Here is a 12,444-nt window from a genome sequence, read left to right on the forward strand (position 1 = left end):
TGGTCAATAATGGCATTCTACAGTCTGTTATTTCTTTATAGCAGACCGTTGCTATGTGTACTTATATGTACCATTCATTAACGGTCGCTTACATCACCTACTCTGCGTGCCGCTTGTTGTACTACGTCACTTGCTGCGACCTTCCGCGGATTTACATCAAAGACAAACATAATCCGTGACAAAATACGTTTCCCTTCAAACGTATTGAGAAGGCAGCTTAGGTGTATGGGAATGTAATTTTCAGGAGACAGGGCTGTTTTATGGGCAAATAACAACTAGATGTAGTGATTTCCGAGAGTCTTGTTGTCACTGTGGTGGAGAAGTTGCATAAAAGTGCTGGATGAATGGGTAGACTGTTGTTTGTCAAGAAATATATACAGCAGGCTAGCTGTTTCTCTCTGCTTCCAGTGTTTATGCTAAGCTAGGGTAATTGTCTCCTGGCTCTGGCACCATACTTAACACACAGACATGAGAGTGGTATCGATCTTCTCATCTAACTGTCAGTACGAAAGCGAAGAAGCAAAATTCCTAAAATGTAAAACTATTCCTTTAAAAAGGAACGCTGAATAAATGAGCGGAGATACAACAAATGCAGATGCTTCAAGACACAAAGGAGTCACTGAATGGTTCACCAGTTACATTATGTTGTGTTCTTTGAGAAGTCTTTATGATTGTTTTGACATGTTTCAAGCCTACAGGCATAGAGTATACGATACTCAACAGATAAATTTTTTGGCAGAGTGCTCCTTTAACCTTTGCTCCTGTACAGCTGCTTAGTAGCCAGAGGTCAAGCAGCGAGAGTAACAGATGTTATGAATAAATATGTGTTCAGTAAATCTTGTCTGAATCACACATATTCTTAAAAAAAAAAAAGTCTGGTTTGGAAGCCAGTAAATCCAAACTCTCCTCTTCTCGTAAAGAAAGTTGAATAAACACACACACACATTCGGGGTTAGGCAGTAAGACGTTTGCACATGTATAAATTTATCGTGATGACACACAATATGGACTCCCACTGCAGCCACACTTCCTGACCGACGACTGCTGAGTGTCTGGATGACACACATACTCTAAAACACCTCTTAAACCAGAGGGATCACTGTGACCATTTCACCTCAAAGTGTTGAGACTTGATCTCTGTTCTGGGACAGAAGCAGGAGACACGAATACATCACACTGAGGTTATGGTTCTTCACAGCTATGCTATCAAAGAGAGAAAAAACTACAGCTGCAAGCAGCAAATAATAGTGTACAAGAATAGTGGGGCACAAATGGTCAGTGTAGATTGGGTGGTGTATAATACAGAAAAACAAAGAGCATTTATATTGTACAATATTGTAATGATTAATAACACTTGGTGCTACATGTAAATGACATAGATCAAGATACTGATACAGAGCTTATAACAAAAGCTCAAGAAAACTACAAAAAGTTTTTTTCTGGTGCCATCTTTTCAGAAGTTACAGAACGTCTTATTCTACCTTGGATGTATCAAGTATAATGAAACCAAATGTAAATGTGCTGCTGTAGCTTTCATCTGTATTTAGGCAGTATTATCACTTATGAAGGGACCAAGTTCCAGGAAATGTGGGCACACACAAGAGCATTTTAGGGCTGCAGAAATGTGATTATTGGCTAATGGTGGCCATGATTTTAAACAACAAACCTGATATAAATTCTAGGTTCAGAGCAGAGCACCAATATAAATATGATTGGTCATGTAGTTACCTACCAGAACATCTTCTGCAGAACAACATTTGAGTAATTTTAGTGACATATTTAGTGTCACTATTTCATAATGTATGTCAACTTCCAAAAGCGGCCTTTAGTCATATTCTTAATCATGTTTACTTGTTCTTTGATCAGATATTGCCTGATTTCAATTATAATTCAATCATGCAGATATAACTTATTTTGTTAAATGTTTCTATACAAAAAGTAGCCGATTTGAAGCCTCGAATTCGGCATATTGGCCATCGCCATCTTGGTTTTTGTCCGTCACCATGTTGGTCTTTCGGCAACGAGAAGTGACACGAGAGGGTTGAGCTAAGTACAACTGAATGCCGAATAAGACATTTTTGGTGACCAAAAAGGTTATGATTATCTTTCATGAACTGAAAACACACTGTGAAAGGGTTAAAGTTGTAAGACGAAAACACAGACAACGCCGTGGTAGTGACCTGTCAATCATAAGGTATCCCCGCCCTAAAGCATACTATACCTTGCTTTATGGACTATTTGACTCTAAATGGGACCATAATTTACTAAATGAACATCATGCTCTATTGAAGAAGACTTGAAACTAGCGATTGAGACCATAAACTCATGTTTACAATGTTTACTGAGGTAATAAATCAAGTGAGAAGTAGGCTCATTCTCTCATAGACTTCTATACAATCAGACTTCTTTTTGCAACCGGAGGAGTCGCCCCCTGCTGGCTATTAGGAAGAATGCAGGTTTAAAGCAGTTCTGCGTCTCTCGTGTGCCAAGCATGTAGGAGGTCTACGGTGGTCGACGCGTAAACGCGAAAGGCCCTATCTAGAATCAGTGTTTGGTTTGTTCTGGGCTACTGTAGAAACACGGCGGCGGGCTCCATGAAGAGGACCGCTCTGTATGTAGATATAAACGGCTCATTCTAAGGTAACGAAAACACAACAGAGTAAACATACTTATTAATATTATATTCCATTTCTGCCAATGGATCCCCCTAAATATTACACACTGTTCCTTTAAGACCCAGTTTTATGTCTCAGGCAAAAACCTTGGACCAGTTTTCAAAAGTTTTTGCATATTTTGCTAAAATCTCTTGTGTTGGAAATGACTGTGTCAGGAGATCCGCTTGAACTCAAGGAATGTGTTAATGTCAAATATTTTGAACGCGCTACACACGGCTGGAGGAGCTACCAACATCTGGCCATTGGGTATAATTTTTATTGCCTGATGAGTGAGTGAGATTAGGAACCTGTCTGGAAAATGTTGGATCTGAGAACCAGATACATTAGAAGAAAAGGAAATCAGCAGACCCATTTGGAGACTGATTTTCTTGGATTTAGACCAAGTTATTATGTGCAGTTTTGTGCCGAGTGAAACAAAAGTGCACTGAGATGCTGATAAGGTTACAAAGTCAGCTGACTGGTCAGGAACACCCAGGATGCTGTGGTTTCACTTCCCATCTACCCCACTGCTGTTATAACATAACTAAAAATGAAGGCAGCAGCCAAAAATACGCTTGTTTCTGGGAAATGAGGTGCGGCCTTCTTTTAACCTCGTGGATTATTACAGCCAAGAAAAATACTGTATTTAAAGAAAATATTCTTTATGCAATAATTGGGAGAATATACATCACTGATGTGCCATAAGGGATATGAACCAGTGAAGGTGGTCCTTTACAGTAAGTTCACAGCTGGAAGTCACTTGATACTCACCGAACCTCTTGTAACCAAAGGACTGCACCTCCTCCTCATCAGCAAAGTCGTCTGAAGGGAGAACACAGAAACAAAAGAACTGATTACTAATTAAAGAATGAAGCTAGTCATAATGCATTGAGACTGGGACAATACTTATAGGATACGTGCAACATGTTCTCATCCCAACTCATCACAAACTGACGCTTTGTCAGACTGCTTGGCATCACTTTTCGGTCGCAGTAAATTCCCAACGTTAACGTGGTTAACGCTGTGAATTAAACATAAACACTTGCTTAGGTTTAGGCAACAAAACCACTTAGTTAGGTTTAGGAAAAAACATCATGGTTGGGCTTAAAATTACTACGTTTGTAAAGTGAAAGCAAAACTTAACGATGTGAGCACGGGACGCAAACAGCTGTTTGTAAAGTGAAAGTGAAACTTAACACACGGGACATGAACAGCGGTCTCCTGGATGAAAGTCAGTTTGTTTGTTGGACTCATCCACCACCCCTTCCACACGCCCTATGTGTGTTTTTTCGCTCTTTAAACTATGTCACCACACTCCCTGACCACTTTTCTCTGAGCGTTTAACATTGAAGTAGATGGGTTTACATTGTAGTTACTTGAAACCCTGGCGCGTCTCATACCGTCTGTATTTGACGCCCTGAGAATGAGAACGGGGTGATATGTGACACAGAATCACATATAATCACGTCACCTTGGAGGAGGCAAAATAACCTTGGGTAACCCTTGGTCCAGACTCTTTACCTTGGGAGTCGGGAACATCTACAAGGTCCTCATCTTATCTTAACCTCCAGATAGCCTGAGCAAATCCTCTCAACATAAAGCATGCCTAGGGTGAAGGATATTAAAAAGGCCTCTTACGTCAACTACCATGAAAGCATAATTTTTCTACAACACTTAAGACACAAAAGATCTGAAGTCAAGCTCCACTTGCAAGCTTTGTTCCAGAGCTTTCGCTGTCGCCATCAGCAGATAGAGTTTAGTCAATTTTCTGCAAACTCAGCAAATTGCTTCGGCTGATGAAGACTGTGAAATGCAGTTGAAAGCTCCAGTAAAAGCTGCTAAGTGGAATGTGAGCAATGTTTTCTCCAAGGTCAAGGATGAACTTTCACAATCAATTTCAATCCATTTTTCAGAGCTTACATATGGCCTCAATGATACAACACTGTCTTCATCCCTGTGTTACAGTCCACTGAAGCAGTTCTTTGTGCAGTGCTTATTATTAAACAGAAAAATACACCCTGTCTCGCTCAGATTAGCTCAGCTCTTTTAAGTAAACTCTCCTTTTCTTTCACTTTGTGGGATTACTCGCATCTCCCATGACCTGACAGGCCCTGAGCGTCGCCTCCTTTCAAGCAGCTCTTTCGCCTGTGTGGGAAAGTACTCTGCCAGCTTCAAAGCTTTTTTTTTCTGTGTGTCATCATCCATGGCCAGTGAAAATAAAGAAACACCACATGGCCCAAACATCTTCGGAAAAAATAATCTCTTCATCTAAAATGCCAAAAGCAGTGAGGTGTTGTGATATGAGCCGAATGCTGATGGGACATCGTTTTGTTTGTGATGTATTGAAGTCTCTTCCTGAGTTTAATATGTAGGAATGTTCAGAAATGATTGTTAAACGCAAGAAATCACAGTGAATTTTGAGCAGACGTCTCATGATGGAGAGCAGAGCGAGTTAAGAGGTGACGAGAACAATCCAAACAGTTGTAAATAATCTGAAACCACATCTTACTTGAGGAATTTGACTTTCCCAATACCCCCAATAATCTGTTTCCTGTTTGGGTTCCTCAGCAACATGATTGTGTCCCATTACAACGGTAATGTTACCGTAAGTATGTTTGGCTCCTCAAGAGCCATTCGGGGAAATGGAGTTCAGCGCATATTGCCCATGGGGTTTCAAACTGAGCGGATTTGAAAATAGATATGTGAGTCAAATTCTGTGTAATTTATATTTTGGGATGAATATTGCTGCATGGGGCCATGATTCTTGAGAAGGATTGCTCAACTTCACAGGAACAGATCCCAGCAGTGAGCACTGATTTGGTGTTTTTGCAGGTCAAAAGGTGTCTCGGCATCGTGGTTAAATCTGGGCTCCATCTGGTAGAAAAGTGAACAGCATTTATACGTCTAAATTGGACGTAACTCTTGGTTAAACAACATTTTAATGACTATACTTCAAGATATAGTTAGCACCTGCTTCATATTGGAATATAGTCATTTGAAATGCTTTTGAAACAATCGTTATAATATGTAGAACTCTCATTGACCAAACTGAGCTCAGCTTTAACCTCGACATCTGTTGGCCTGCAAATACGCGCTCACTGGGATTGATGACATACTACAATATGTCAATATTTTAGGGCTTACAAAGTTAATGCGATAATGCATTAACACAAAAACATTTTTAAAGCTAGAGTGAAGATACTGGCATCATATGAAACTCATGGTCACGGTTGCTAACAAGTGGCTAAATGAGGCTACTAAACATCATCACGCTGACTCATCCGCCTTTACGGCCTCGTTGAGGCTCGTATGCTCGCGCTCATGCGACCGTGATGTAGTTCGTTTATAGCTTAACGTCAGCTTTTTACTTCTGGTCATTGCATTTACACTTCAAAAATCATAAAAGCGGTGTTCATTTGTGAAGAATTATCTTGCTGAACAAAATGTGTAAGTATCATTAACTTGTGTTTGCCACAGAGCTTATTTTCTGCAACAATCCAAAACCCAATGGAAAAATCCCATTGGCTTTTTGTTGAGGGAACCCAGAGTGATGCTAACTTCCTGGTTGGCCTACAAAAAGACATCATCCCTGGAGCTCTCTATAAAGATGTCTACAGTGCTGTCCAATTCGTATAAAACAAAACAAAGAACTAGAAAAACACTTTCCAAAAAATGGAGAATAAATCAAATACACAAAACAAATCAAAGCTCCCACTACCGTCCTCCAAAACAAAGACATAATGGTGTTTACTGCCGCCTACTACAACTACAGGAAGTGGCCAACATGGTAGTCACATCACAGATTTACTGTCAAGAGCTGAGAGTCGTTCATATTCATGCCCACAATGCAGAGCTTTGTGTTAGGATGGACCACGAGGTAGCAGGAGTCATGTAGTGTTTATACACTGTAATAAAGGACCAGAGCTGTCTGACCTACTAAGAGCCTTTGTGAGTGGGTGAGAATAACATGATGCAGCATATTCATTTAGATGAATATAAATAATAGTTCAATATATATCAATAATCTAAATCTTTAAAGTAAATAGCAACTAATGTTGTCAAATAAATGCAATATTGATTTCCACAATGTAGTGCTGTAAAAGTAAATATAGAAGTAGCATAAAATAGAAATACTCAGGTAAAGTATCTCAAAATTGTACTTGAAGCAGCAGTGGGTAGAAATGGAGCAAATATGATTAAAAAAAAGTTATTTTTGTAAAACGGTCACTATATCCGGACAGTAGTGCATGAGACAGTTAATCTGCAAAAAAAACATGCGTGTCTGTGTCCTCCGGTGCTCCTAATGGCATCTGCAAGATTTCACAGACCGGAGGAAAACAACCAATCAGAGCCGAGCTGGAACCTGCCGTCTCTGAGCAGCTGTCAATCACTTGCAAACTCCGATCAAACGGTCAAACTAGGCAGTGCTGATCAAATATGAATCAGTATTCTGTTACTGTAATGCTTATTTCTCTCTTCAAATGTTTTCTGAAACAACCTGTAGTGTACTGTTTAGCTGTAAAATTAGAAGGTTTGTGACACGGCAGCCATGTTGACATCTGTTGAGGAAACACCAAGAACCGCCCACGAGCCGGAGCACAGCCAATAGAGCCATGACAAAGTGCCAAATACATTCCAGCCTACTGCAGGTTTAAGTACAGTAGCCTTCTTTAGTAAATATACTTAGTTACATTCCACCACTGCCAAAACATCAGGTCAACATCTGGGCAAACTTAAAAATAAACCTTTATTTAGATTCATGAGTTGTTACCCACTGACCACCATGACTCATACTCAACTTTGGGTAGGTTATATGTGTTGTAATGTGTTAATTGGATTAAGGGTGCGGGGTGAGAGGAGTTATAGCCTAACCACAATAAAGCCCTTCATTCACAGGAATTAAGCCTGATTCCTTCAGTGTGTTTTATTTCATTAAAACAAACTTTTGATCAAAGCCTTCAAGCGCAACATTAAAAAATGAAAAGAAAGCACTTTAACATCGCAAATAATGTTCTATTTTATTACTAACCCAAAGTGACTTGCTCTCTTGGGTGGAGCTATATAATCCTGTGATTTTGGCTCTCTGTTGTGAATAGTTGAGTTAGTGTAGGTTAGTGTTTGATGTGCAGCAGCAGCAGCAGCCAGATGCAAAACAATCCCAAGCAGAGTCCCCTAATTGAATCCAGATGTTAGACGCGAGTAGGAGCCCACGCATTCCTCCTCGTCTCAGACTGAGAGAAAAAGAGGCAGAAAAGTGACAAAAGAGAGTGAAAGAGAGGAATGCTGCACGAATAGATCATCAACGAAACTGGTGCGCTTCAGCTTATTTTCTGTTTTTCCTGCAGCCTCTGAGTGAGCCTACCTTTCATTGTGCTTTACAGGACTCTGAAGCTGAAGTGAAGCTGTTGTCTGAAGTCACATCCACAGCATCGCAATGGCATTTGCCCAAAAAGCTCCCTTTGAGCGCACAGCACCGTGGGATCAGCGTGTATCCAAAATATCCACTTGTGTGTTGGAGTACAGCAAGAAATGAGAAATCACAGCTCCATCCGTGACTCTTCACACCGGGATGATCTCCTGCAGAGCTCCTGCAGGTAACTTCAGGCTCAGCACCTCAGCAGCTGCTGCAAAACTTTATTGCAAGTCGGAGTTACAAGAGCAAGAGAGATCTTCTTATCTAGCTGGTAGTTTTTGGAGAGATGCTGAGGTGAGGCTGTTTGTATCCAGGTCCAGCTCAGCTCTCTGGTGGTACCTTCAGCAGCAGCAGCAGCGACCGGAGAGGAACTCAACAAGTGAAGGAATCCAAACGTGAGAGGAAGTGGTGCGCCTGCAGGGCTGCTGCTCGGAGAAACCACGTGTTCCCACATCTGTACGCACCGTCTGCACCCCTGATTGCCCTGTGTGTGTGTGTGTGTGTGTGTGTGTGTGTGTGTGTGTGTGTCGCCTTTTTTTTTTATTGATGCATTAATGTGTTCATCACTTTAATGCTGCAGCTGGTAAAAGGTGGAGCAAATTTCAACTACTTTACATACTGCTGGGTAGCTTAACCTATAATAATACACCATAAATATTAGTTGACTATATATTAATAATCTAAATCTGTAAAGTAAATAGCAACTAATGTTGTCAAATATATGCAATATTGGGTTCCAAAATGTAATGCAGTAGAAATAGAAGTAGCAAAAAAATGGAAATACTCAAGTAAAGTAAAAGTATCTCAAAATTGTACTTTAAGCTGCAGTGGGTAGAAAATGGAGCAAATATGATTAAAAAATGTTATTTTTCTAAAACGGTCACTATATCCTGACCGTAGTGCATGAGACAGGTAATCTGCAAAAAAATCATGCGTGTCTGTGTCCTCTGGTGCTCCTAATGGCATCTGCAAGATTTCACAAACTGGAGGAAAACAACCAATCAGAGCCCAGCTGGAGCCTGATGTCTCTGAGCAGCTGTCAATCACTTGTAAACTCCGATCAAACGGTCAAATTATATAAGTATATTGCGCACAATTACGCTGGTTAGCAGTAACAGTGTAGGATAACACTGTTTGGATTTGTAGCATATCAACGAGGTATAACTAAGAAACATGTGCAACAGTTGGGGTTTTGGATGTCAAAATAAAAGCCCATTGTTTTGATGTATATATCATCCAATCCATCCAACAGTTATGCAACAACACACAAATGCCAAAGTACATACACATAAGGCAAATAGCAACGCTAGTGTGCTCACAGTGTCAACAATATTAAAGTATGCAGCTGATCCATATACCAATAAGACACCAAACAGGTCTGCATAATAACTCCAATAACCTGGTTCCATATTCTTTACAGTATTCATGACAGCATCATGTATAACTTTAGATATGGTGCCTTCATATGGCTTCAACATGGGAAGTCATGTACACAATGTGCATGGCGTTCAAGTGGTTCAAGCGGTTATATTAATGTTACTATTCCCCGGAGGTGGGAGTAAGTCACACATGTGCAAGTCACGTGTAAGTCTCAAGTCTTATCCTTCAAGTCTCATGCAAGTCCCAAGTCACTGTGGTGAGAATCAAGCAAGTCAAGTCGAGTCACTGCTGTAAGTCAAGCAAGTCAAGTCAAGTCACTGCTCAGGTCAAGCAAGTCACAAGTCAAGTCATACGAAATTCTGATGATCTACCCCAGTTTCCACATTTAAATCAGTTAAAAGACAGTGGTCATGAAAAGTTGAGTTTTATTTTCAACATTAACGGAAACCGTTGCAGCCTGCTTACACCTTATAAATCTTACTGATATTTGACATTTTGTGGCAATCAATAACAAGCCTCCTAAATTAACAACAATGGAAAGTGGGGCTCTGAAATTATAATAAGCCCTATAGCTCTAAAGGGCTCTAAAGTGAAAACAGAAGTACGACACAAAAACTTTACATCACAATGTTAACGCTCCTGCACTGCCTCCCCTTCAGGAGGGTCACACCATTCCTCTATGGCCTATTAAAGGGACTGTTTGTAAGAATAAGAAATACGAGTGTGGAGAAATATTGTGCCACGAAATATCGCGATATAAAAACGTGACAATATGCATCGTCGAGACAAAAAACTTAAAAATTATTCATCTCTTTAGCTGCTAAATACACCATTTGCTGCTGGGCAGGTAGTGTACAGTAAGTTTATCAGAGCTGTTTCCACAGGAAACAGTTGCCCGCTTCAGCTGAAAACACTGATAAGAGCCGTGGGATTGAAACCAAATGAGCAAAATCAATTAAACCAAAACAAGGTCATACAATACAATATGAACATATTAATTATAGCAGCTTTAAATTATACGAATGGACTGGCACAGAGATCACTGTGTCCACCGAAGACAATAACACAAAATCCCAAGCTTATTCTTAACATCTGCTGTTTGTTAACCATGAAGTTTGCTGAAAGGCAAGATATCCCTCATGCAATAACGGTTACACTTTAATTTGAGTTTCCATTTCTCACACTCTTGTTGCACGCACAATATTGTATTTTAGACTGAGGAAGTATGGGCTCCACATTCCCCTTTGAGCTGTCGAACGAGCTACAATAAGACGTAATTTACACCAAATCCTGTTCCTTCATACAAAACTCAACACAGCTCTCAGACGTTGACTGTTTCATCCATTATACTTCAGGTCCCTGTCAAGCAGTTTATCCTCTGCACCTGTTTATCTGTTCAGCCCAGGTCTCCATGCTTTGATCAGTAACACAAAACTTAACACAAGACCACATCGTGAGCCGGTTATATGGACCTGCTGCTACACCTTGAAGTTTATAAATCTCTCTAAAAACTCAAATGTGCACTAATAAAGATGAGCGAACACCGGATCAACAAAAACTTTCTCCTGGATCAATATAAAGTTCAACTTGTGTAGACATTTTTTTGTGATTTACATTTATTCCTCCGCGTGTTTGTAGCCTCAGACCTTTTTATTGTCAACTGTTTTACGTTTGAGTCAACCGCGGGAGAACATGGGAGGAGCGTTTCTCCCTGCAGTGTTATAGGAACCAGGTGTCGAAGGTGTCAGCGAGGCTGCAGACGAAGCTGAAGTGCTGGCTGGTTTTGATTATCATCCAGTGAGGACCCTATTTTCTGGGTCACAGCATGCAAAGAGGGCACATTTTTTTAGGTAGATGGGGCACCAGTGAAGAGATGATGGGGACAGAGGAACCCTTTCACCCCGAGACCCTCACATTCCTGGAGTGGAGATGCTAAACAGCTTCCTGCTGAGAGGAATGTTTCTTTTTACTAAAAATACTCTGGATTCACATCTGGGTATGGCTCTAAGAATAGCTGGTGGTAATTTAAACTCAACAGGCGGAAGTTACGCCTACAAATCACCTCAAAATAAGGGCTACGGTAACATGAGATGATCGCATATCTACGGTAGCCTATGTGTTAAAAGGATTCAGCTGAAATCAGCACGTGATCTCTTCTTATTGGAGAATTACTACGAGGTTCACCATAATAATCCCAGTAATTCCCTCATCAATCAAATACCAGAAACACTATGATTTAAAGTGCAGCTCACTGTGATGACACCACTTCTGTGGATGGTAGTATTAAGCCTGTGTGTGTGTGTTGCATTAAGGATTTCCCACTGACAGATCATTTAAAGGGGACATATCATGCTCATTTTCAGGTTCATACTTGTAGTTTGGGTTTCCACTATAACATATTTATATTCTTTAATGTTCAAAAAACATATTATTTTTCTCATCCTGTCTGTCTGAATATACCTGTATTCACCGTCTGTCTGAAACACTCTGTTTTAGTGCCTGTCTCTTTAAGACCCCCTCCTGAAAAAGCCCAGTCTGCTCTGATTGGCTTGTGAGAAAAATATGTGGCATCTTTGTAAAGACAGTTCTCAAGCTGTGGGCAGTATATTCTAATGAGCCTGCATGCGACATAGGAAGGGGAGCCAAATCTGAACGGCTTGTTGAATCACATGTTTTCTGATCTAGGCAGCCCACAAACACTGACTGGATTGTCTTATTTCACAATTTGTGGGTTGGTAGGAACTCCAGATACCCAAATGTATGAGCACAAACACAGAAACAAGTGTTTTCATCACATGTCCCCTTTAAGAGCCGATGTAAACGCACCGAAAGAGCCCGACCATAGACTTTATATAAAGATGGACGATGCGTCTCCACTTCTTCCCACTGTACAGAAGTGAAGCCAAAATATCCCGGATACAGGAGCTGCCATCTTAATTTTGACGTTGTTTGGAGCCAGAGTCTGCGCAGTAGTGATCAGGCGGTGGAGCCGCAGTA

The 12,444-nt window shown here is 40.6% G+C and overlaps 2 protein-coding genes across 2 annotated transcripts in view; both read right to left on the reverse strand.

Annotated features, from left to right (window-relative positions):
- LOC119499050 (collectin-12-like) overlaps positions 1-8,156 on the reverse strand; it is a 60,088-nt gene extending 51,932 nt beyond the window's left edge. Inside the window, 2 exon segments of the mRNA XM_037788233.1 lie at positions 3,426-3,476; positions 8,017-8,156. Of these exon segments, the coding sequence (XP_037644161.1) occupies positions 3,426-3,476; positions 8,017-8,023 (58 nt within the window). The 5' untranslated portion in view covers positions 8,024-8,156.
- A 68-nt stretch (positions 8,157-8,224) lies between these two features.
- Positions 8,225-12,444, reverse strand: part of yes1 (YES proto-oncogene 1, Src family tyrosine kinase) — a 47,177-nt gene continuing 42,957 nt past the window's right edge. The window contains exon 12 of the mRNA XM_037788522.1: positions 8,225-8,438. Within this exon, the coding sequence (XP_037644450.1) occupies positions 8,261-8,438 (178 nt within the window). The 3' untranslated portion in view covers positions 8,225-8,260. The remainder of the gene's footprint in view (positions 8,439-12,444) is intronic.

Source organism: Sebastes umbrosus, chromosome 12 (genome assembly GCF_015220745.1).
Source record: "Sebastes umbrosus isolate fSebUmb1 chromosome 12, fSebUmb1.pri, whole genome shotgun sequence".
NCBI lineage: Eukaryota > Metazoa > Chordata > Actinopteri > Perciformes > Sebastidae > Sebastes > Sebastes umbrosus.